At 36.9% G+C, this 26,450-nt stretch overlaps 2 protein-coding genes across 2 annotated transcripts; both read right to left on the reverse strand.

The window, feature by feature from the left end:
• Nucleotides 1-1,920: 1,920 nt before the first annotated feature.
• On the reverse strand, nucleotides 1,921-9,619 carry LOC112197641 (putative uridine kinase C227.14). The gene is given in 9 exon segments (XM_024338395.2): nucleotides 1,921-2,011; nucleotides 7,642-7,715; nucleotides 7,789-7,847; nucleotides 7,932-7,962; nucleotides 8,507-8,554; nucleotides 8,556-8,706; nucleotides 9,124-9,202; nucleotides 9,310-9,379; nucleotides 9,481-9,619. Coding segments are annotated over 8 exon segments (546 nt in total). The 5' UTR covers nucleotides 9,323-9,379; nucleotides 9,481-9,619.
• A 25-nt stretch (nucleotides 9,620-9,644) lies between these two features.
• Nucleotides 9,645-23,280, reverse strand: LOC112197640. The gene is made up of 10 exons (XM_024338393.2): nucleotides 22,998-23,280; nucleotides 22,792-22,883; nucleotides 14,556-16,954; nucleotides 13,786-14,172; nucleotides 13,189-13,647; nucleotides 12,225-13,004; nucleotides 11,427-12,110; nucleotides 10,142-10,901; nucleotides 9,989-10,049; nucleotides 9,645-9,875 (listed from the first exon to the last, which is right to left on the reverse strand). Exons 3-9 carry the CDS (start codon nucleotides 16,950-16,952, stop codon nucleotides 10,000-10,002), a joined length of 5,517 nt encoding a protein of 1,838 aa, XP_024194161.1. The 5' UTR covers nucleotides 16,953-16,954; nucleotides 22,792-22,883; nucleotides 22,998-23,280; the 3' UTR covers nucleotides 9,645-9,875; nucleotides 9,989-9,999.
• Between the last annotated feature and the right edge of the window lie 3,170 nt (nucleotides 23,281-26,450).

Here is a 26,450-nt window from a genome sequence, read left to right on the forward strand (position 1 = left end):
CACAAGTTGTTCACCAAATCACAAGTTTAAGTTGATCTTTAGATTGCTAGCTAGGTATTACTGTGAAATCTTGGAGTTCAATGCAGAGATTATTAGTCTTAGGTTTTATTCGCCTTCTGCAAGCAGCAAAAGATGCATTATTAATGTTGAAGATTCTCTATTTCTTCAGGAGGATACATTAGTGCTTATAGCTTTGAGCCTTTGACAGATTTTGGTAATTTGCAATATATTTGGACAGAGAACTGTATGCAAACACGTAGTAGATTAAATACCAAGATTTATGAATGAAATGAAATGTACAGTTTGAAAAATACAATGGAGTGAATTAGACACAGAAATGAGCACAGTGAGAGATGGCAGTCAAGAACTCAAGATAAGAGTTGGACAAAACAACAAAAAACAGGCAAGACTTTTAACAGGAAGCTGGTTGACGAGACTCGGATCCAAATTGACCTACATCCCTAGCCGAGTAGCCGTTCCCTATTAATGGATCAAAGACAACTCCGAACTCAACAATTAGACTAACAAAGCTGGGAGAGGAACCAAAAAGAAGAGTCTTGTGGATTGAACCAGATTAAAGCACCAGCAGCAGCAAAGGCATGTAAACATTCGGGAGAGGTCCAATAAGAACCACACTGGTTTTTTCTTCTTTTCCTTGTTTTTCATTTATTGCTAAGCAGAAAGTAAATACTACATACACACAAGTCCACACATGCATATCAATTGAAATGCAGTAAAATGTTCATACAAGCATTTTCACCAACACTCGTTGTGCATACTTCGGTGCACAACATAGTAAGCTGAGAGAAAAACCAAAAAGAAGCTACAGTGCTCTCGATTGGAACTAGAACAAAGCACCACCAGGACCAAAGGTTGCACAGTAATGAGAAGAGCTCCAATAAGAATTACTCTGATTTTTTTCTGTGCGGTTTCTTTTTCCTTTTTTGTAAGCAGCAAGAAAGCAACACTAGCACACATGGAATAGAAGCACAGGAACTGAAATGCAGCTAAATCACCACACAAACCAATCAGACAAGCATTTTCGCAAACACTTGGTGTGCATAGCAGACGCCATAAGTTTATAACACACGAAGGCCCACTGCGGTGAACAATCTTCCACTTAAGTCGGACCAGAAAGGAGGAGCAATTTCGGCGAGGTGGAGCAGTAGAATCTGGAAGGTGGAGTAAGGTATTTGTCACAACAATAACAAATTTGAAGGTAGAAGCTAGCAAGAAATTCTAATGTGTATATAGATAACAGAAAGAAAGAAGGACTACTTACAGTGAGATGTGGTTATGATATCAAACCAGTACTTGCCAAATTCATTTTGTCGTCAGCAGTCAGCCACTTCTCTGGAGATATTACACAGATTGTCACAAATCAGCATTCCATATACAAAATTTTCAATATGAGGACTCTATTTGTATGCACGGATAGACATACATATAGCTTGGAAATTCCATGACTTTGGGCACCGGAGAGAAAATATATATATTGGGAAAATACAGAACATTGAACGCATTTTTTCTGTGTAGCCTTTGCTGTAAGATTTTTATAATTCTACTCCATGTTCCTATTCTCAAACAGAAGTTATAGTCCTATATCTCCGAAAAAGCCAGATGAAGTTTATATATTGCGATTCAGTTACCAATATCTGAATTTTGAACTTTGATCATTCTCTGTACACTATGCTAAGGAAGAGCTAACAACTCAGCCATATCGGACAAATCAAATTTATCCCAATAAACTGACCCATATCAGAAAGTACATAATCTCAGTCAAGTTCTAAGCATGACATGTTCTCAATATTGATATCTTCTCCACAGGCACCAGTTATTAAATGGATATATTGCAGATCCGACAATTCCATAACTTTGACATACAATTTTACATAAAAATAGCCAAGGAGAACAAAAATCTTACCACTTCTCGTCAAACATAAACGATATTTCCTTCCACACCCCATTATCCAAGAACAGATAATTTCCTTCTACTATGACCACTTTATTCCTGCAAAGAAGAAATTAGAGAGTTACCTCCACCTGTGAAAGATGCCAAAATCCAAATGACACAATTTTTGGACTAACATTATGGCTTAATGTTCTTGGCATCCTAAACCATTTATATCAGCTCATTTGTTACTGATAGATACTCCTGAAATAGCTAGTTGCATTTACTAATTTCAATCCACTAATGGCGAACAAATCCACCATCAAACTAAAATATTGGCAGATGGCAAAAGATATTATCTTTCTGACCTATTGAGAGCCCTGTTAACTTGTAGTAAATATGCACCTTTTACCCAGAACCTTGTTTCTCTTTATAGGCTTATGACTGTGCAAACAATAATAGGATGATGATGCAAAATATCACAGCAGAAAACCACAGCACACGGACACAGAATTTTATAGAGGTTCGACAAAAACTTTGTCTACGTCCTCTGTGTGATCTCTCTTGAGAATCACTAGCACTATGGAGAATAACAACTTGATTACAAGTACTTATTGAAATCCCTATGCTAATCCCCAACCTTTTTGCTAGATCTCTCTATCACCCTTGGCTCTCCCTGCCCCTGTGTTTGTATGTTAACTGAGAACTCTCTGAGATCTCTTCTCTGATCTGAGGACACGTTATGTGACCTCCCTGCAGCCCTATTTATAGAGTATAGGTGCTGGTTACAAACATGTCACATTAGGATTCCTAAAACTATTAGAACAAGGAAAGAGAGCTAGCTTTCCTATTCCTAACTAGAATAGAACTTACTTTCCAGGTCTAAATCAATAGGAATAACTCTTCCTATTCCAAAACCCATTGGGATACTAGAAGAATTCCTGTGCGCACTAATCTTCACTTACCCATCTGGTTTTGCCTTGAATCCTAATCAATTTAGGCATATCAACGAGCCAAATTCACAACAATCTCCACCTTGGTGAGTTGATACCAAACTGATTGCTGCAACCTCCAGGATATCTTGTACTTCTTGAAGTAATCCTGAAACCTTCAAGAACCTTCACCTTGGCAAGACTCTTCTTGCCTCAACACACCTCAAGTAAGGAGGTGCTCCACCTCAATCTCAACATGCTGTAAGATTGAGCAGGTTCAAGTAACACTTGAACTCCTCCATGGCAATGGTCCTGGTCAAACAATCTGAGACATTCTCCCTTGAATGAACTTTCTCAGTTGTTATCTTCCTTGAGATGACCCAATCTTCGCTGCGATGATCATAAACATCAACATGTTTCGTCTCTGCTTGAAACACTTGATTCCTTGTCAAATTGATGACCCTATTCTTCACCACAACTTCTTGTTGAATTCCAAACTCACTTATTAATCCATTAAGCCATAATGCCTCTGCGGAAGCTTCTGTTAGTACCATGCAATCTACTTCAGTGGTAGACAACGTCGTAGCTGATTCTTTGGTTGCTCTACAGCTCACTAAACCTTCACCACAAGTAAAAACATAACTTGTTGCAGGTCTTGTCTTGTCTATGTCTCCTGCCAAATCTGAACCCTTAGGACCAGCAATGCATGCTTGTTCTTGTTGTCTTTCAAACACAGATTCATGCTCCTTCGTGTCTCTCAAGTAATACAGAATCCACTTCACTGCTTGCCAGTGCCGTCTACCCGGATTCACCATATACTTTGACACAATGCTCAATGCTTGAGCTAAACCTGGTCTTGTGCAGATTCTAGCATAGATAAGACATCCCACTACTCTTGCATAAGACACATTCATCATCTCATCTAACTCCTTCGTAGATGATCTCTGCACACTCAATTGGAATTGTGCTACTGGTGGAGTAGACACGGGTTCATAAAACAGCCATATTTTTCCCGCTTCTCTGTCCCTCCTTTTCTTCACTCCTAGGATCTGTTGTGCAGCTTCCAGATCCTTTATGTCGAATTCCTTCCTTAGTTGTGTCTTTAACTTTGAAATTCTAGACATATCCTGACATGTAGTTAACACGTCACCTAAATAAAGTAGCAATAGTAAAACCATACTATCCTTGAACACATGATGATAAACGCAGCTATCCGCTGGTGAGATTTGGTCATAATTGACCTTTACTTTCTGCGAATACTCCTTGGCCAATACCCGAGCTTTGAATCTCATGGCTTCCTTATCACGCATTCCTTCATTTTTCCTATAAACCCACTTACAGCCAACCTGATTTCTTTCTTTGGGCTTAGGAACCGACTCCTGAACCAAGTCCTTCTGTATGGACTTCTTCATCTGTTCTAACATAGCTCCCATCCAACTTTCTTGTACATCATTTGCTAAAGCTTCCTGATACGTGGTTGGATCTCCTGGACTGAAACTTAGAGCATACTTGTCCAATGCTATGCTTCTCTGGAACTCTTGCCCAAGTGACTGACGAACCGAGTCGTAGGTTCGCAGTGCTAATTGCTCCACCTGAGCTTGTATTAATGACTGTTGTTGTTGCTCTAAGACTTCTTCCTCGATAACCCTTTTATCATGCTCCACCTGCTCAATTTGCTCCACCTGAGCTGGAGTTTCTTCCATGATCCCTTTGGTTAGAGGAACTTCGGTTGCTTTCTCTACAACATCAGTCTTCTTTTTTCACCTTACTTGTCTTAACTTCATTGAACGGCATTGTCTCCTCATCAAAAATGACATGTCTACTTAGAACCCTTTTCTTGCTGACAATATCCCATAACTTGTAGCCCTCTACTCCTTTCTCGATACCGAGAAATATGCACTTGCGTGACTTTGGCCTGAGTTTGGTTTGCTCATTGTTGGAAATATGAGCATATGCACTACTACCAAACACCCTTAAGTTAGAGTAGTCAACTGGTTCTCCAGACCATACCTCCTCTGCACACTTGAAGTCCAAGACTTTTGATGGTGACCGATTAACCAAGTAACACGCATGGTTAACTGCATCTGCCCAAAACGTGTCCGGTAATCCTGCATGCAACCGCATGCTTCTTTCTCTCTCCAAGAGAGTTTTATTCATCCTTCTAGCAGCTCTGTTTTGTTGGAGATTCTCTTTCACCGTGAAGTGTCTCGTGATTCCTTCATCCTTGCAAAATTGTAAGAACCTTTTCATTCTATATTCATTGCCACCGTTACTTCTCAAATACTTGATTTTTCTGCCTGTTAGATTTTCTACTTCTGTTTTCCACTCCTTAAACTTGGTGAAAACCTCGGATTTCTCCCTCATAAAGTAGACCCAAATCTTCCTCGAAAAATCATCTAAAAAAGTAACAAAGTACTTGAAGCCTCCCATCGACCTTACTGGTGTCGGGCCCCATACATCTGAGTGAATATAATCCAGCAATCCTTTGCTTTTGTTCTCACAATTTGCTAACTTGAATGCCACCTTCTGCTTCCCAAGAGTACAATCCTTGCAGAAGTTCAGTTTGCAAACATTGACACCTTCTAGCTTACCTTTCTTGTGGAGTTCCTGCATTCCTCTTTGACTCATGTGCCCAAGGCGATGATGCCATAGCTCAGTCTTGTCTTTTACCTCAGTAGACGTTGCAACTCCACCTATTATTGTAGTCCCTTGAAGCTTGTATAAGTTGTTAGGTTGAATGTCGCCCTTCATCACAACAAGTGATCCCTTGAGAACTTTGAGACTTCCCTCTTCAGAGCGATACCTATATCCGGCCTTGTCCAAAGTACCCAAAGATATCAAGTTCTTCTTTAACTTAGGAATATATCTGACATTCTCCAGCGTTCTAACAGCTCCATCATGCATTCTGATTTTCACTGATCCAATACCTAGGATCCTACACGATGAGTCATCTCCCCTAAAAACCTCCCCACTGCTACTATCCTCAAATGTGTCAAACCATTCTCGGATTGCACACATGTGGAATGTACAACCGGTATCCAAAATCCAATTTCTGAAAGCATTGGAGCTGGCTGCTACCACAAGGAGTTCACCGTCATCTTTATCTTGTTTGATGACTACATTGGCTGTGTTTGAACTCCCTGCCATCGCCTCTGCTCTCATCTTCCCTTCTCTGCAGTTTCTTTTCAAGTGGTCCGTAGCACCACATTTGAAGCAACCTTTCTTGTATTTTTCCTTGGATTTTGATGTACCCTTATTACCAGATTTATCCTTCTTACTCGTCAACTGACCTGTCTCCTTGCCCTTGACATGAATGCCTCCTTCTTGAGAGCTTTCGGTCTCCCTACTCATCTTAAAATAAGATTGAATAGCTTCGGTAATCTCACCGTACTTGAGAGAATCCTTACCGGAAACGAGTTTGGTGATGTAGTGCTCGAATGAAGCTGGTAAAGATCTTAGCAGCATAAGTGCTTTCTCCTCATCTTTATACCTCACATCCACCTTTGATAAATTGGCAACACAAATCTGAATTTTATTCAGATGATCCTGCAGATCTCCGCCTTCTTCCATCCGAAGACTATAGAGTTCGTCTTTCAAGAAGAGGTTATCCGCGTCAACCTCTTTGACATTGTCCAATGTCTTACTACTGTCCATATTCTCACCAATATGAACCTTACCCGCATAAACCTTCTCGAGATAATCCCAGGTCTCCTTGCTGTTCATATTCTCACCGGCACTAGCCAATACATGAACTAGTACATGATCAGCAAGATGTAGCTCTATAAAGCTCTTTGCCTTCTTGTCCATCTTCTGCCAAACCTTGTCTGCCATATCAGCTGCCTTATTCTCTATCCCGAGAATAGCCTCGTACAGACCTTGTAGAATCATGACACTTTTCATCTTCCTCTGCCATAATGTGAAGTTATCCTTCCCATTCAACATAATGGGCATCACATTGCTGCCTGCGTCTACCTTGTCATCTGCCATTTTAGAAACACCTTGAGCCTAAGCTCTGATACCACTTTGTAGTAAATATGCACCTTTTACCCAGAACCTTGTTTCTCTTTATAGGCTTATGACTGTGCAAACAATAATAGGATGATGATGCAAAATATCACAGCAGAAAACCACAGCACACGGACACAGAATTTTATAGAGGTTCGACAAAAACTTTGTCTACGTCCTCTGTGTGATCTCTCTTGAGAATCACTAGCACTATGGAGAATAACAACTTGATTACAAGTACTTATTGAAATCCCTATGCTAATCCCCAACCTTTTTGCTAGATCTCTCTATCACCCTTGGCTCTCCCTGCCCCTGTGTTTGTATGTTAACTGAGAACTCTCTGAGATCTCTTCTCTGATCTGAGGACACGTTATGTGACCTCCCTGCAGCCCTATTTATAGAGTATAGGTGCTGGTTACAAACATGTCACATTAGGATTCCTAAAACTATTAGAACAAGGAAAGAGAGCTAGCTTTCCTATTCCTAACTAGAATAGAACTTACTTTCCAGGTCTAAATCAATAGGAATAACTCTTCCTATTCCAAAACCCATTAGGATACTAGAAGAATTCCTGTGCGCACTAATCTTCACTTACCCATCTGGTTTTGCCTTGAATCCTAATCAATTTAGGCATATCAACGAGCCAAATTCACAACATAACTTTCATTGTTAATACTGTTCTCAGACATTGTATGAGTTCCCAGCTTTCTTTTGCTTTCCAATCAGTCATGTTTCTCTAATACTTGCCCCATATTTATAAATGTTTAGCTAGTGTAAAGAAGAACATTCATGTGAAAGGGACAGATTACTCACTGAATGCTCACAAAGATATCATCTTCTACTGGATCTCCAACACCATGGTCAAATGAAGATGCATATACTGATCCCTGCAACAATCTTTTGTTTAGAACGTATGTGACAGAGACAAGTAATCATAAGTAGTGAGCATCAAATAATCACCTGACTTCTCAGAGTCTTCAAAGACTTGAGTAGTAGCTCAGGGTTGAAGGTCCATGGAGCTGATCCACCAATTCATAACATCAAAGTTTAAATTGCGTACAAAAGGTTTCAAACTATAACTAATAAAATATAGAAAACCTCACCTCCCCTTCTTGCATGAGCTTCCTCAGGATTCTAATATGCGAGAAAATTATGGCAAATTAGAATCACCCCAAAGATATTCATCAACATAAATGTTTGCTTAACATATTCACATATTCCGAGATTAGTGCCAAATTGCTAATCATGTCGTGTAGAAAATAAGTGTTGCTTCAAACAAATTTAACTTTCTTACTTCCACTATCACCCAAGAAAAAAAGTAGCATGCCATGTGAAACTCGTCAGATGCATATATCACAGTAAATTAAACAGTTGAGCATCTCAGTTTAAAGCTGATACATGATCAAGGATGACAGCTACAATAATAGGACTTGGATCACTTCAAGGTTGGTGACTTTTATGAAGACAGGCTAATCAAAACGTCAAAATCATGTTTTGGGTATCCTAAAGAAAATATTCTGAAATCACTGCAAGTACATTCTAAGCTTTACTAGATCTTTCAATAATTTCATAACTTCGAGAAAGAAAAAAAAAACTGCTAGGACTGCCACCCACAAACCATGAGCAACTCAAATCCAGGATGACAAAAAACAAAACTCAATAATATCAGAAGGCTAACCTCCATTGCATCCAGCTGAGAACGGTAAAGATGGTATCCATCTATGGGAATTGGGAAGAACTGCAGCCACATCTAAAGGCGTAACTTGGGAATCCAATGATGAAGCTTTCTGAGGCCATAACTTGTTTACGGTCCGTACTACTTCAGATGCAAGAGTACTCTTTCCAGCTCCAGGATGACCAGCCAAACCCACAATATGCCTACACAGTACCTCAGCCAGATGGATAACTTTGAAGAGTAACAAGCCTAATTGATAATGAATACATATTCATATGGAGTTGTTGTTAACTTTCCAATAATGTCAAGCTACCCTCATAAACTAATATTTATTGCTTTCCTACACTCACATAGAGAGTGAAAAACAACAATAGATTAACATCATACGACTGTTAACAGCAACTCTCATCCAAAAAGGAAAAGTCATACCAATATTAAGCCAGGTAACCAAAGAAAAGGGGGTACAATAGTTATCAGTATACTTGTGCAGTTCATGGTCCCGGTTATAAAGATATACTTGTGCAGTTCATGGTCCCGGTTATAAAGATTATAGCATTGCATAAGAAATGTACAAATACAGATGCAAGAACTTCTTAACCCTATTGGAATCGATAACTTACTTCAAATTTGGATTTGACATTGCTGCTGCTGTAGGAACAAGGCGTTCAGCCAAAGCATCATATACTTCTTCTATACACCCTAGAGGAAACAGAAGCAACCAATCAAACAATCAGAAAAGGACAAACAAAAAAGAAGTAGACATTCGGTTCAACCATCAGAACCAATAGCCATTCCAAAAGACATACAAAGAAGACGCATATGTGAGACATAGCTTCCCTGTACTACTGGAGCTTCCCTCTTTTGATAACATAAAACCTGTAGAGAGAATACAGGGTATCAACATGAAAAACCCATTACACCGAAAATTGAAAATGTTAAAACTTTATGATCCGAAACACAAAGAGCCATTAGCAAACCTTCAGAGAGCTCCAGTTTTAGCAACCAAGGGTTGTCCAACTCTTCTAGTGCACCAGCAAGACCAAAGATTGCACAAAAATGAGAAGAGCTCCAATAACAAGCACTCTATTTTTTCCGTCTGATCCTTCCCCCACACACCCCCCCCCCCCCCCCCCCCCCCGGTCCTTTGTTGCTAAGCAGCAAGAAAGCAAGACTTGCACACATATATCAATACAAGCATAAGAATTGAAATGCAGCAAAATCACCACAGAAACAATCACATTTTACCAAACACTTGGTGGGCATAGCACAACCCATAAGTTTATAGCACATGAATGCACACTTTGGTGAACAATCTTCCACTTATGTCAGACTAGAAAAGACGAGCACTTGCGGCCAGGTGGAGCAATAGAATCTGGAAGGTGGAGTAAGGAATTTGTCAGAACAAGTAATAACAAATTTGAAGTTAGAAGCAAGCAGAAAATTCTAATAGCCCCTCCTCTAGAAACACAAAGAAAGAAGTTTTACCTATAGTGATATCAATCAGAACTTGCCGAATTCATTTCATCCTCAGCAGTCAGCTCCTCCTCTAGAAATATCACACAGATAGTTGCAAATCAGCATTTCATGTACTGGGAAAACACAAAACATTAAATTTGAATGGTAAATTGAGGCGTTTACCCAAGAAATCAAGATCTGTGTCTTCCTCTTCGTTGGTTAGCTGTAGCGTTTGGTCATGAGCTGGGAAAATCTTCAATTTGAGGCGGTTGCTCATGGTCGAAGTTTCCAAGGACGGGAATTTAGCAATGCAATTTCCCGAGCAAAAGCCTTGCAGTCTTGGTAGACCCAATAGTTTCAAATGTTTCAGCCGCCTGAATGTAATCTCATTTTTTGAATTGCCGTCTCCATCGCTTCCCACTATTTCCACCAGTCTTGGGCAATTCTCGACTTCCAGTTTTGTGAGTTGCATTAAACTTTTGGCCATGGAGTAAGTTATCAAGTATTTGAATCCATCGCAAACACTTACTCGCAAGCTTGTTAGATTGTTGAAGGATATTGCGGATGATCTCAGATTCCTTAAGCTGTGGCAACCATTCACTAATAGAATTTGCAGGTTTGGAAAATTTGGGATGCGGGGGGATGATTGTGAGTTGTCCTCCTCATCATCCTGGCCTAGATGCATCAGCTTCGCCATTCGAATAAGCCTCAACTCTTTTAAATGTGGGAGCTGCTGCTGCTGCTGGGTCCCAATCCCAACTGCACTACTACTGCTGTTTCCTTCTGGGTCGAGTAATTTGTCAAGGAAAACAACAGACTTGGACTCTGTACAAGTAACATCAAGAAACTTTAGTTTGCTAAACAACTGCGCTACTGCTGTGAGTGGACCATTCCAAAACACCATTGCTTCCATGGTCAACCTTTCCAAGTTGGGAAATGAATCCTAAAACATAGTCAACGCATAGACAAGATCAGATAATTTGATTATATAGTACAACGCATATACAGTAGAACTTATTTGGTAATTCTTGTTTTCAGAGGTGAGACAGAATGCATGTGTGCCTAGGACTGATACATTACATAAAATGCTAACAAAAAGTAGATCAAATATTAACCTAGCTTTTCATTTGTGTATGTACCTCTCCACCGCTATTTAATCTAAAACAAACATGATAAACCTCCAAAATGGAACAGTATGGGTCTAAGCTTTTGGATATCTGCATTTTTTGAGTTTTGAGTCATCCTTTTTTTTCTTTTTTTCATTATTTTTTTATTTATTGCCTGATTGCATAAACTTTTTTCCTTTCCTTCCTTGAACCTCCGTAGAGATTATCATTCTAGTGACATTCCTATCACAATACTTTTGGAATATTTTGGATGCTGAGGCAAAGTTTTTGAGGTACCGTATCAGGGTATATCATCTTCAAATTGATTAACAAAGAAAAATATGTATATCAAATACTCATACCTTCTCAATTGAAAAGAGGGACTGCCGATCAATAAGAGTACTGGAACTTTTCGGGTCACCCTTTTCTTGGAAACTTGAAATTTCTGTAACAAATATGTCCACTTTGTCGCATTTATACACTCCCAAATCATTAAGCAATGGCCAGCTAGACACATGTATATCTGGGTAGAAATTCAATAGTTGAGACAAATCATCAAAAGTCACTTGTGTTACTTTTGGAAACACAAATTTAGGTGTTGCTTGTAGTCCTTCCTCTCTTGCAACGATTTCCTCCACTCCACAGCTCCTCACTATCAGCCTTGTTAACTGTGGAAGATTTCTAGCCACCGAAACCAGGAAAATGTTTTTCAAACTCTCACAGGAATAAATTTCTACTGAATCTAGATTTTCACAGTCAAAAGATCTCAGCTGAGTTGCTCTTGACATGTCATGTATTCCTTTAACATCAGTTCCCTCAAGCTGAAATACTACTTGTACAGACTTGCACTCCTTTATCAATAAGGTGGCAAGAGCATTCAATCTTCCTATAGTACTGGGCACAAAGATACTTATTAGATTTCCACATCCATGTACTTCAAGGTCATTGAGTCTGCTAAAAGAGTTTGGAGAAAGTTGACTGTGCCATATTGCGGTCAAATTTGTCAAACCCTTGAGGGACAAACTCTTCAACCTCGGAAAGTCAACCTGTATAAAAATATATATTAGTCATCTTATGGAATTGTTAAAAAAAAACTTTGAAGATATGATACAAACAAATAGTTAAAGAATGTTAAACAACTTTGTAATTAGTTATTTCACCTTGTTGTCAAAAAGAAAAGGTTGCACTACTTCAGTCTCATAGTTTTCGCTTGAGTCGGTGTCTTTGATGTCATTGCCAATTGTATTACTTTTACCCACAGAATCAAAGATGAACGTCTCCAGTTGAGTACAACTACTCATCGATAAATTTTCCATGGCTGGGAATTTGACAATGCGAGTCGTCGAGCAAAAGCCTCTCAGACTTGGTAGAGCAGAAAGGTCCAAATGTTTCAACATCCTGAATTCAACTTCATTTTCTGAATCATCATTTTCATTGCTCCCCAATATTTCTATCATTTCCTCACAATCTTGGACTTCCAGTTTTGTGAGTTGCATCAAACTTTTGGCCATGGAGAAAGATATCAAGTATTTCAATCCCTTACAACGACTTACTTGCAAAGTTGTTATATTCTTGAAGGATATTGCGGATGATCTTAAATTCTTTAAGCTGTCGCAGTCTTCCAGCGTCAGAGTTTCCAGATTTGGAAAATAAGAGCATGCTGGTCCGAAGTTATCCTCCCCAAGATTCATCAGCTTCCGCATTCCGCAAAGGTACAACTGTCTTAAATGTGGGAGGGTCCCATCCCCAACTGCATGTATTTCTCCATTACTACTCACATTGACTTTTTCAAGACCAAGTAATTTCTCAAGAGAATTCAAAGATGAGTTGGTGTATGCATAACTACAAAGATATTTGAGCTTCCTGAACAGGTAGAGTGGCAGACTATCCCAATTCTCCATTACGTCCAAGCCTAACGTTTCCAAATTGGGAAATGAATCCTGAAATATCAATCACGCAACTCCTGGTCAGTTATGATCAATAAATATTTTACGTAGGGCAACAAAACTCAAATATTGATTTTTGGTCGTACGTAGCTTTGAATGGAGAACTTGATTAAGTACTTATATATATATATAGATTTTAACGCAGGTATGAAGAGGAATTATGTAAAAGTATTGTTACCTTCTCAAGTAAAAACAAAGATTGTTTATTTGGAGTGCAAAGATTGTTCAACTCACGCCTGACGTCTGCAAATATTTGCACTTTAGTACAATCGTACACCAACAAAGTTACGAGTGACGGCCACTTCGAAGAATGCAATCCTGGATAGAAACTCCTAAGTCGGGGTAAATCTTGAAATTGAACATATGTTAGTTTTGAAAAAACAAACATAGGTGTTGTCTGTACATCATCTTCTTTCGAGACGATTTGCTCTACCCCACAATTCTGAACTTCCACACTCCTCAACTGTAGAAGACTTCTAGCCACTGAGGCTGGAAATATACTTTTCAAACTGTCACATGAAACAATTTTTATTCCCTCTAGATTTTTTGAACTCTCTAGAGAAAGTTGATTGTTCCATACTGTTGTCAACTTTGCTAGGCCATCAATGGATAACTTCTTCAAGTTTGGAAACTCTATCTGCATATACATGATTTTCATCTTACTTGTGGAATTGTGAAGAGAATTTGTAACTAACCGAGAATATTAGAAATAAAATGTGAAATAAAATATGTCAACGTATTAGCAAAAAAGAAATTGGAATAGGTAATAGTTCACCTTGTTATCAAACAGAAAGTGTTGGATTACAACGTCAAGGTTTCCAGTTGAGTTTATCTCTTCAATTTCATCACCAATTGTATTTCTTTTAATACAGTCCTCCAATTGCAGTCTACCAGAGGATGGATTTGAAAATTCAGTATACTTTCTTGAGCAGAATTTAGTGAGCTTTGGAAGGTCTTTTAGCTCCAAATCTTGTAGTTGGCAAAACAGTTTCTCTGCAATCTCATTAAATTCTTCTATTGATACTATTGCTTCCATGATTTGACATCCCGATATCTGAAGACGTTTGAGTTGTAGAAGACTTCTAGCAGTTGAAGATGAGAACAAGAATCTTAAATCATTGAGTCCAGTCACCTCCAACCATGTTAAGTTCGGAAAACCAACCTGTACACATTCCACAATTCGATCATGTTTATGAAATCACAATGCAAACTCATTGTTAGAACATTAGAAACTGTCAATGTAATAAAATGCCCAAAACAAAAGTACAAAAATCAATTTGGTAATTTTGGACTTCATAATGGCATAGAATGACTAATCGATTTTATTTTTATATGAATTTTTTACATGAATTGTGGGATAGGTTACTCAGGAGAATGTTAGTTATAAAATGGTATGGGCCTGGGATAAAAAGGATTGTTATTTGATAAAAATTTAGAAGAACGACTGTAATAAATGTAGGAGAAATTTTCTATTATAAAAATAACAAGTTATTCAAAATATACTGATAAAAGATAAAAGAAAATGAGACAATTTAAGGAGTGTACCTTGCCATTGATGATGTATGCAAAATCAGTATTGTTTTGGACATGAAGATGTTTCAGTTGCTGAAAACCTTCAGTAACTAATTCATATAAAATACTATGATTTACACCCTCCATGTCCTCCAAATACAAGTCTTCAGTTCTCTTAAGTAGCATTTTTAAACCTTGGTCCAATTCATTGCTAGTGGTGAATTTGAGTTTCAATGCATTGAGGGTTTCATCGACATCAGCCCATTTCCACGCAGAACCAATACATATTTGGAATGTCTCCAACTTAGTGGTGAACAAATCTACTGGAAGAATAACATCATCTGGGATATGTAGTTGTAATGCAATTAGCTGATGCAAGTGCTTTAGCTCTTCAAGGCTTGCATTACTTCTTTCAGTACTGATGACTCCTTCAGCCTCCCATTGATTAAAACTATTTCCCATTCTCAAGTCTTCTAATCTTGTCAAGCTTGATAGAACATTAGGTGGAATAAGTTCGAGTTGAGAGCAGCCACTCAAATCCAACAATCGTAGACAAGTTAATTGCCCTATTTCTTTGGGCAACTGCTTAAAATTGGATCCTTTAAAACTGAGAAATTCTAAGCTTCCAAGTTGCCCGACTAGAGATAGATCTCCTAACTTGCAATGATCTAAACACAATGTTTTAAGACTCTTCAGGAACTCTAGAGATGGTGGTAGTGAAGGCAAAAAACTCAATTTGGTTAAATCAAGTACCTTGAGTTTTTCCATCTTTTCAAAAATGTTGCATGGAATTTCCAATGTAACATCCCTACTCCACAAAATAAACATTTTCAGTTCTGGACATTCCAAAACTTCAGGAAGACGGGGGATAACCGTGTAAGGAAAAGATATTGCCGTGCATTTTTTAAGCGAGTCCTTATCTGGCCAATCTTTCAACTCATCTTCAAGTGTGGATGATATGATGTGATTATCCCTGACCATAATCCGATTAGCAACATCGCCTACAAGATCATGCATTCTGCAATTTGAATTAGCATAGCCATCTAGCAATAGACAAGAATCTTTGAGTTTTTCAAGTAGAGAATACAATGCAATCAGTGCTTCTGCTAATGTATTCACGTTCTTTAACAAGCTCAGACCCATGCTATATTTAAACAGATCAAGGATATAAATAGTGTTCGAATACCCCGACATAATATGTCCACACAGTAAGAACAATGATTTAAGCTCCTCATCACCCAATTGATTGTAACTCCACTCAATAGCAGAGTATGTTTTCTCTGTCAATCCTTTTCCATCCAACCTTTTTAGGCGTCTGAAAGTATCTTTCCATGCTTGTAATGAACTATTTCTCAGGGATCTTGCAACAGTGACAATCAAAAGTGGCAAACCTCCACACTTTTCAGCTACATGGGTAGCTATAGTTCCAATATTGGGATTCTTAACAATATCACCTGCCGTCTTCTGAAATAAACTCCAAGCTTCATCTTTATCTAAAACTTCAAGAGGAAACTCCTTTTGTGTACCCATATCGGAAGATAATACTAGTTTGCTTCGAGAAGTCAATAATATTTTAAGAGTTTCCATTCGAGGAAGACCCACATCCCCCAAATCGATGTTTTCCCAAACATCATCTAGGATCACAAGAGACTTCTTGTCTTTGATCCTGTTATTTATTCGACGTGCTCTTCCAGCTAAGGTCTCAGTTTCGAGAATCTCGAGACCTAACTTCTCAGCAATTTCTTTTTGAATTCTATTGATGCTGGGATTCTTTTTCAGATCGAGTACCATAACTACCTCATCAAACAGCTTCTCACCTCCTGTAGCTAATTGCTTATAAACTTCTTTGACAAGTGTTGTTTTTCCCACACCCCCAATACCGTACACCCCAATCATGTAGGTATTAGAATTTCTCAATTCGTTGATTACATCCTTCGCAGCTGAAGTCCTTGAATCAAAGGCCTCATAATCTTGGAGAGCTGCTACACACACCTCTTCTTGGGAAGCAGCATATGCAATATTGTCAAAGTTCTTCTTTTTCTCATAAAGCTCAGCCACCTCTTGAGCCATTTTTGTTGATTTCCTGCTTAGATGATGACGAAGCTTCAGATTAGGACAAAAGCCCTGTAGACACTTGGTCTCTGCATGGTGTTCATCTTTCAAGAAGTCATCTGCTTCTTTAGTCAGCTGATCCACTTCAGTCAGCCAGTTCTGGACCCCTTTTTCAATTTTTTTACCTTTTCTTTCTTCTGTTTCAACAGCATGCTGCATGCTTATTCTGGCTCCAACTAAGTCACTGACTTGATTTTGTAGTTTTTTGAGGTTCTTGTTGTAGCAGATTATATAACCTGCTTGGCGTATAACTGGTTCAACCATGTACTCAGCTAGCTTTGCGACAATTGTAGTACCAATTTCAATAAGAAATGCCATGACTGTTGAAGATAAATGAAATCTAGTCAGATCCCTGTGACAACAAAATTCATAATTGTATTCATAAAGGTTCAGAGGATTTGAGATCTAATCCTAGTTTTGTTGGTGGTCTCCAGGGAAGAGGTTAAATTTCGAATTTTATGGCATGTTTACTTACTTGGAATGGAAAATAATCATGAATCAGATATATAAATGGAATGAGAGAAGAAAGGAATCAGTAATGATTCCGGAGGATTGATTTCTAAACCCATCTCCGCCCTTCGTAATCAAATTCCTGAGTATTCAGGAATCGATTCCTGATAAGGAGGTGGGACCTACATCCATTCCGATTCCTTCATGTGTTAGTAAACGCATGAATTCTTTTACCCGGAATCATTCCGATTCCTTTATGTGTTAGTAAACGCAGGAATGTTTTTACCCCGTAATCATTTCCTCTCATTCCAAGTAAGTAAACGTGCCCCTAAGGTTTTAGAAATGCAATATTTTTGCTTGTTTGGTTAAGTAGGTATAAATTAGAAAAGAGAAAAGGAAAAACAAACAGAGAAAATAAAATGAAACATGACATTTATGTAAAAGAACTTAACATACATGACTTAAGAATACACTGGGTCCATAAAATAAACGAAGACATAGCTTTTCTTGTAAGATTCATAGATTAATTTGGAAACAATTGCAACAAAGAGGATAGTAGAAACTGGATGGCAGGCCGAAATGCCGAATGAAAAGTTGAAAACAGTGGAATCCCTTGGTTACGCAACATAAATGTAGAAAGAACTAAGGCCATGTTTGGTTGGTGGAAAGGAAATGAATCATTTTCCTTTCTTTTGGGAAAGTGAATCCTGAGGGGGGCGGAGGAACCAATTTCCTCCACTTTTTCCTTTCCTTTGGGAAAGTGTATCCCTTCCTTGACTGTCCCAGACGCATGAAAGGAAAGTGTTTCCTTTCCCAATGCCCAGATTCTGGGAAACAAACATGGCCTAAGGGAAAAGTTCAGATACCATGATAGAATAAAGTAAAATTCAGATACTAATAATGATGATAAACCCTTTTCAAAATCGATAAGAAGGTAATATATTTATAATATCATTTTCTCATGTGTGCCAAGATACTATACCAATAGGCCTAATTTTTCTGATCCATGTAGAAGTATTAATTAAGCAAACAAGATTCAAGTTGTTGAATTTGTCTAATAACGAAAATATCCTTACATAATCTATACCATTATTAAAAAATGAGGTTTTATTAGCCAAAGTAAGTGTGAAATTACATATTACATATAAATCCTTACATCATATATTAATTTAAAATTATATATAATAATTGAGGGATAAGAAGGTCAAGAGTTCGAGCCCCATCAAGGGTGGGAATGGGGTGGGGTTTTTTTTTTAAAAAATAAAATAAATTGAGGGATAAGAAGGTAAATAACAAAATTAAAATTAAAAAAGATAAGAAAATAATTTTTCACTCCTCTGCAGATAATTTCTCACTTACCCAATGTGTGCATTCCACCCATGACAAAGCTTTTCACTATATGTAATAACTCCCCCCTTCTTTTGAAAAAATTTTCCATAATTATTCAGTTAATTGTTCACACATATCGGGTCTGATAAATAAGGAGGTCCAATGCTAATTTTATATGTATGAATAGATACAACCATTACGTATTACCTCCTCCTCCTTCTTCTTCTTTCTCTCATCTCCTATCAATTTTGTCTCATTTTTCTTATCATGACCATTTTGGTAAATACTAGGTAAATGTTACATATATATTTTTTTATTAATATTTTATATTCTATGTAAACGTATATATATGTGTTAATATTTTTGACTTCATTTGCCTTCATTTTATGGGACAAATTGGACAGAACAAAATATTTAATAGATCACAATTAATAAAGAAAATATGACTGGACTATACGTCCACTATTGAAGTACAAAATTATACTTTTATTAAAATTGAAGTACAAAATTATACTTTTATTAAAATTCCTCAATTGTAGTGAACTTTAATACTATTAAACAAATTCTCGAAAAAAAAAAAAAACACTATTAAACAAAAAATTTCATAAATATATCTTGATTGCCTTGTGGTATTGTTCAAGACAGTTGGAATAGTGATGGTCACTAACACATAACGGTTACCCATGAAATCTTGATTGCTGTTTCTATCAACTTATTTTATTCTCTTTAATTTTATGTAGATGGATAAACTTATGATCACTAGCGGACATAATGACATTTTTTTTAAATATATATTAACCTCAATTATACAATTGAGAACTGATTACATCAACGAGAACGCATACTCTATTTGGTCTAAAATATGAAGGTTTATACTTAGGTGCAATTTATTATATTTATAAGGTAGGCACTCATTATATTACTGAGGACTTCTATATCTTTTGGTCTAATATTACCTTTTACGATATTTACTACACAAATGTTGTCACATTTGTAAAATGATTAATAATGTTATAAATGAGGTAGTATGTGAAGTAAGTACACAAATACGACAAAAATTATCATTTGGTACATCAATTGTTGTAGTTTATAGTAAAATGGTGATCAGATAAGTAATGATCATATTGATGATAAAAGTATCGAGGTTTACCACTCCCAGAACAGAATCGAAGGTATGCACTCATTATACTACTGAAGACTTCCATATCTTTTGGTCTAATACTACCTTTACCATATTTACTACATATACAAATGAGACAACATTTATAAAATGATTTATAATCTTGTAAATGAGGTCGTATGTGAAGTAAGTACCACAAATAGCACAATCATTATCATTTGGTACATCAATAATTGTCACGACTTACGGTAAAATGGTAGTTAAATAAGTAATCATCATATTGATGACAAAAAATATTGAGGTTTACCACTCCCACAACACAATCATTGTCACATTCAAAATTGTTCATGAAATTGTATATGAATTATGAGTGAAGTACTTACTACAAATAGAACAAATATTACCAGTTTTATATCAATTATTGTGTCAGTTTGTGGTAAAATGTGTCGTCAGAAAGTAATTACTCCATGTCTCCATCGATGATGGAAATTACATAAGATAGTACTCTCATAAGACAGATAACATATGCGTGTTTAGTTTAAATAAAGAGGTTTACCAGTATAATTAATAACACATTTGTGATCACATTTATAAATTTGTTCACAAAATAGTACTAACTAGTTATACGTGGTGTAATTGCTACATTTAGAACAAAAATTACCACTTCAGCTAATGGTCGAAAATATTAAAAAAACTAGTTATATGGCAAACAACCCAAACCCATGGGTGAAATAGGTTGGGTTGGTGACCTGTTTCACGCCTCAATCCAGCAGGAACTGCACCGCTCTACTGACCCGATTCCAGTCCCTGAAACGACCTTCGTCCGGTTCCTCTGCCCAATTGCCGGCTCCTCTTCCTAATTGCCGGCTCCAGCGTCCTCCACGGCGGCTTGGGCCCCTCTCTCCTAGCAAGCTCGACGGATTAAGGACGCTTATGCTGCACCGGCCCATAAGATCCATTTCCTCGGGAACCCAGAAAGAGAAGTTATGTGGTTTTCTACTTTGTGAAGCTCCTCGTGACGAGAGTAATCGAGAAACTGGAAGAGCCTCATCGGAGGAGATTTTTTTGGATCTCCGAGATTGATCAAAAGCTCCTCGACCTCATCGGAGATCTAGTTCGAGGCGAAGATTTTTTTGTAACTCACTTTTTTTTTTTCCTTTGTAATTGTGTATTGCCATTGTCAAGCCCACCCGAAGTCCCTAACTTGATACTCTCAAACTCTCAATCGAACTCTTCGGCTATCCGTCTCACGTTCTCTCAGAGACTCAGACTTTAGTCCGTCCACCTCTTCGTCTTCCAAAAAAGCTTCAATTCCAGACTCAAATACAATCGGTGAACACTTTTAATTTATGAAATTGTAAGTACGTGTTCAATTCAATTTGGGGCAAATTTTAGGGTTAAGAATTTATGCTGAATCATATGCCAAGCCTTGGGCAGAGACAATCATAACCGTTTCTTCAATCACACCTCCTTTGCCTTCATACAGTTGTGGTTCGCGCTTAAGAAGTAAACTTCTGTTTTTCTTTGGGATTTTCTTTGTTACTTGGGTTCTGCAGTTCTGCTGCGCTTTTTCTTTTGTTACTTAGTTGGTTTGATACTTTGATTAATTGATAAGAAACTGCATTGGAGTTGCCATTAAGATTTGGATGGTTCAATATAAGGCTATTCCTTTTTCTTCCTTAATTCTTCATATAGTTGTGATTTTTTCTTGCGGGCGATTTTTCCTCTACTTTTATCAGAAACCAAAAGTGATTTTTTTTTTTTTTTTTTGTGTGGCGCTGTGTTGTTCTTTGGATTAGAATATGTCAGAGGCTCTGAGCTTGGTTAATTGGTTTGATACTTTGATTAATTGATTATAGTTTGATTTATTAGATTAGAAGATGTCTGAGCTTGGTTTGATTGAATGGAGTTAGAAACTGAGAAGCCTGAGGAAGAGAGAAACGGGTAGCGTTACCTGGATCTTTCGGTTTAGCGGTGACCCGCGATCTGGATCGTACGACCCAGAACGCGGTGCGTTCGCAAACCTAATCACAATATCGAGCGATCCAATAGTTCTATGTTCTTAAACATCTAAAACTTGTCTTCTAAAGAGAAAAAAACTGACTGCTTCTGAGTTCTGATGATCCTAGTCATATTCATATCTCTTTTCTCAGTGGGCTGTTCTTGACATCTTGTATCTAGATTGCAGACTTCCTATCATATTAAAGACAAAAATTTATTGCTCGTATTTACTTTCTTTCTTCCTTGGATAAGGCCAAGAGAAAAAGCTATTTTATTTGAATTTGTTTTTTTTCTTTGGCTCAATTAAACCTAATTTGATAAGTTTGACCAGCCATTAAATGATTAAGTTCATTTTTCTTTTCTTTTTTTGTAAAAGATGATCAAATGATTTCACTCCTACCCCATGGTGACTCGAACCTAAGATCATAATCATAGGTAGTGGGTGCTCTAATCACTGAGCTAACACCACTTCGTCGATTAAGTTCATTTTTCTGTTTTTAGCTTTATTAAAAATTAATCAACAAATTTGATCTTTAGAATATACTGATCAAAGTAAATTGATTGAGTATACTTAGCGTATCTCGTACCTAAATAACTGACGTACTGCGGTTTTGTACCTAAACGACCCGCGATCCAGGAGCAGTGATGGGAGAAAGAGCTTTGACTTCAAAATTCCGGAGAGGAGGATCCATGGAGAAACTCTCACAATAGAAGCTAAATAAAAAAATAAATAAAAGGAAGAAGTTCGAAACTTATTTTTTTAACTGATCTAATCTAATCTTCTTGGAAAACAAAAGAATGATGATAAAGACGAGTACAAGTTTCGGTATAAAAAAATATAATATTTCATCAAATTAAATATTTTATTTATTTTTAGCTAAAAATTTCAATTTGAAAAATGCTATTGATGGCATCCGATAAAGACTAGTTGGTGTTTTAGTATGTAGATGTTATAGTATTGGGAACTTCGGTGATGCAATTGTGTAAAACGTTTGCTCAATTATAGTTTGAATAATTTATTTAACAACATTGCTGGTCTAGCGGCGTGAAATGCTAAATGTTCTTTTGTTTAATTATAGTTTGATTGTTAAATCCGTTTTTGAATTGGTGTATTCCAGTAAGGTTTGAATCCAATCCCACCTAAGGTTTGAATCCTTGATCCGCTACTGCCTATAGTATAAATTGCTCCAAAAATTGAAAAGAAATATAGAGCAAATAAGATTGAAGAAGAAAATTAAAGGACATTAAAGGACATACCTTAGCTGTTTGGTAATGACTTATGAATGAAGGTATGTTCCTCCTTCAAATTCTCTGCTTAAAACAAGATAGAGTAGAAACAAAATCTGTATCTGCGAAAAAACATAAGAATAAAGGTAAAACGAAAGAATGAAAATTCTTCTGTAAAACATTAAAAAAATAACAAAACCATGCATGAGCTAGCAGAAATGATGTAAAGGCAATACCTTTTTTTATGGCTTTTTTTGAATATTATGAGAAGTACGTGGAGCAATAATCAGAGTAAAATTGAAAAAAGGTCGCTCGCCACAAGTGTGTAGGCCGGGGCACAAATCCGAAGACAAATGAAAAAAATGGATAAAACTCGATCTTTCGGTTTTAGATATCAAAAGAGAGCAAAGGAAATTTAATCAGCGAGCTGTTTTATAGGGCCTGAAGGTAAATGAAATCAGAAGACAAATGAAAACAATGGGCAAAACTCGATCTTTCGCCTTAAGATATCAAAGAAAGAGAGCAAGGAAAGCTTAATCACCGAGCTGTTATATAGGACCTGAAGATAAATGAGAACAAGTACGAGAAAACGTTATGTGAAGGTAGATGAGTCAACGTTTGAATAGTTGGAAGAGATGGATCCAAGCCAAGCTGTCAAGTCTATGATTATAAAAAGAGAAAATTCACGTCACATGCTTTGCTTAGTAGCTTGCACCTTAATTTGCGGAGATTTGATGCTTAATGGCTGTGTATTATATGGTGTTGGCAAAAAATTATGTCTGCAGTAGTTGACTTAACTCAATGATGAACTTAATAATTGAATTTAAAAAGTGAATTATATGCAGATAATTGAGGAGATTAATTAGCATAGAACCTTGACTTGGTAGCTGAACCAGTAATACGTAAGGTATCATTTGTACCAAAGAAATAGAGCAATGGGGGGAGCTCTGTCCCACTTATTAAAATTTGACTCCGTTAAGTCACAATATTTTTTCTAAGAAATTTGGCCGCCGCCTTTCTTCTCCACCGAATGAAGGCTGACATTTTCGACCTCTTTTATCTCCAGATTAATCTTGCTGGAGCCTTGAAGGATTTCTTTTCGCTGTTTCTTTAATTCCCCCCCCCATTCTTCAACAGTTGAAACCCAGATCTTTCTTCTTTTGTTAAAACCAAAAACTTGATATTTGATTATAGATATTTCTTCTTTATTTTGTTCTTTTCACTGTTTTTTTTTTTTTTTAAACCAAGATATTTCTTGTTTTGCTTCCCCATACTTGATTATAGATCCAGATTAATTGCTCGTGAACCCAAATTAAATTGATTGCAAAAACCCCAGATCGTAACAAGCAATAGCTATATAAAGCAACGCAGAAAACCCATCAGTTCTATCTTTCTGTGAAGCACTTGATGACTTCGATATATATTCATAAATAACATGTTCTCTCTGTAATTGAGAACCAAATTGGCATGTATAACATTAGGATAATTGAGATAAAGAGTAGCGGGTTATCGACTGGGCTGCATCCAAGGGCGTAGCTAGCTTAGGGCGAGAATGGTCAATTGACCCTTCTCAATTTTTAGAAAATCTTTAATTAGTGTTAATGATCTATGAATCTTAATGGAATGAAGTAAAATTGACCCTTCTCAATTTTTGAAAAATCTTTAATTAGTGTCAATTTTTAAAATTCAATACAAATTTATCTTAATTAGTTTTAATTATCCTTGAACTTTAATGGAATGAAATAATATTTTACACTATTAATACACTACATATATCTAATTAATACGAATCTTTTCAAGGTTTTCCTACCCTATTGATCGATATATGCCTATATGCGCATATTTACGATTCTTTAATAATATGCTAAATTGAAGTAACACATAAGTTTTTCTATATTTATCATTCATCTTAAATCCCAAAATTTATTCAACATGATTTAAGGATCTTTCAATTTCAGCATAGTACAAGAAATATTACACCTAAATTTTCTTAATTATACTAAAATATATATTTATTTGGACAAAAGATTGTGTTATTTTTAGAGGACGACTAGAAATGAATATAATTTGTTAGTTAATAAAGTTTGACCCTCCTCCTTTCAAAAAAAAAAAAAAGTTTGACCCTTCTAAGAGAGATTTTTGGCTACGCCACTGGCTGCATCGGCCGGAATTCTTTTGAGTTCAAAACTTGTTTGTACGACGGCAAGTAATGAATGTTTTTGAGTTTTTCATCAAAGGAAAAAAAAAATGAGTTTAACAGAGTTAAGACTAATGTTATGTAGAATACAGGTGGTGGGACAGAGTAGGGATAGAGTGACAAAATAGGGAGGCTAACAGGGCCCATCTCAGATGAACGTGAAGATAGAGCAGAGTCCTTGTTTATTAAAAGGGAGGATTCTGGATCACATCACATGCTTGCCAACTTAATTTGCGGGGACTTTGATACTTGATGCCTGTATTATCGTTGGTAAGTTTGTAAATTCACGCTATCGGGGATCTCAATGCTCAATTAAAACATCTTTTTGTTTAGTAAACGTGGAATTCGTATCATGTATTCACTTGTTGGCAAGTTGGTAATGTGAATCCGGCATCTAATCCATCTATTGGGGATCTCAATATTCAATTAAAGCATCCAAAAGTTCAGTAAACGTGAACGTGGAACCAGACATAAAACTGAAATTGATTAAATTATGTTTAGTCTCTATACTATGACCATTTTTTCGTTTCAGTCCCTGACATTCTTAATTAATCTGAAAAGTCCCTAACGTCAAAATTTCCGTCTGATTGGTCCCTCCCGCGTCAAATTAGGAGTTGGCCTTAAGTGAAATGTCCAATATACTCATCTGTTATTTCTTTTTCTCATTTTTTTTTCTTTTTCCTTTTTAATTTCTTTTTTTCCTTTTTTTCTTTTTTCTTTTTTCTTTTTTCTTTTTCTTTTTCTTTTTCTTTTTTAATTTCTTTTTTGTTTTTTTATTTTTCATTTTTCCTTTTTCATTTCTTTTTTTTTCTTTTTTCTTTTTTCTTTTTCCTTTTTAATGACCATCGTATCCTGCTGCATCAGTAGCGCCACTTCGGCGAACCAATCAAGATCGACCCGAAACCCCAATTCTTGTTCTCCACGCCCGCGGCCCTTTTTTTTTCTTTTTTCTTTTTCCTTTTTAATTTCTTTTTTCCTTTTCCTTTTTTTATTTTTCATTTTTCCTTTTTAATTTTTTTTTCCTTTTTTCTTTTTTCTTTTTTTCATTTTTAATGACCATTGTATCCTGCTGCATCAGTAGCGCCACGTCGGCGAACCAATCCAGATCGACCCGAAACCCCAATTATTGTTCTCCACGCCGGCTTTTCTTTTCCATCACTATTCTTCTTCTTCACTTTTGGTTTTGGTCAACTTGGCCATCAAAAACCATAATTTCAACCAGACCCAAAATCCAAATCACCATTTTGAGCAAGACCAAAAAACCTCAGGGTCTGAAAAAATGGTAGATTTCAGTGAAAAATTTCCAAATTGAGGCTTGATGTGGAGAGAGAAAGTGAGATTTGAGTGGGAGAGAGAAAAGTAGGCTGTGAAAACAAGAGGGGAGTGGTTTAGCGGCGAATTTCCTAGCTAATTGGGATCTGCTTGTGTTTGGGAGATGGCGTCGGTGACGATGGAGGCGAGGGTGGATCCCAACAGAGGGAGATGGCTTCAG

The sequence above is a fragment of the Rosa chinensis genome, chromosome 4 (genome assembly GCF_002994745.2).
Source record: "Rosa chinensis cultivar Old Blush chromosome 4, RchiOBHm-V2, whole genome shotgun sequence".
NCBI classification, from domain to species: Eukaryota; Viridiplantae; Streptophyta; class Magnoliopsida; order Rosales; family Rosaceae; genus Rosa; species Rosa chinensis.

Coding starts and splice junctions, on each gene's coding strand:
- LOC112197640 (XM_024338393.2), bottom strand. CDS start 16,952: ATGGCATTTCTTATTGAAATTGGTACTACAATTGTCGCAAAGCTAGCT. Junction 13,648..13,785: donor ACTTTCTGTTTGATAACAAG/GTGAACTATTAC, acceptor ATGTATATGCAG/ATAGAGTTTCCAAACTTGAA. Junction 13,005..13,188: donor CTTTGTTTTTACTTGAGAAG/GTAACAATACTT, acceptor TTGATATTTCAG/GATTCATTTCCCAATTTGGA.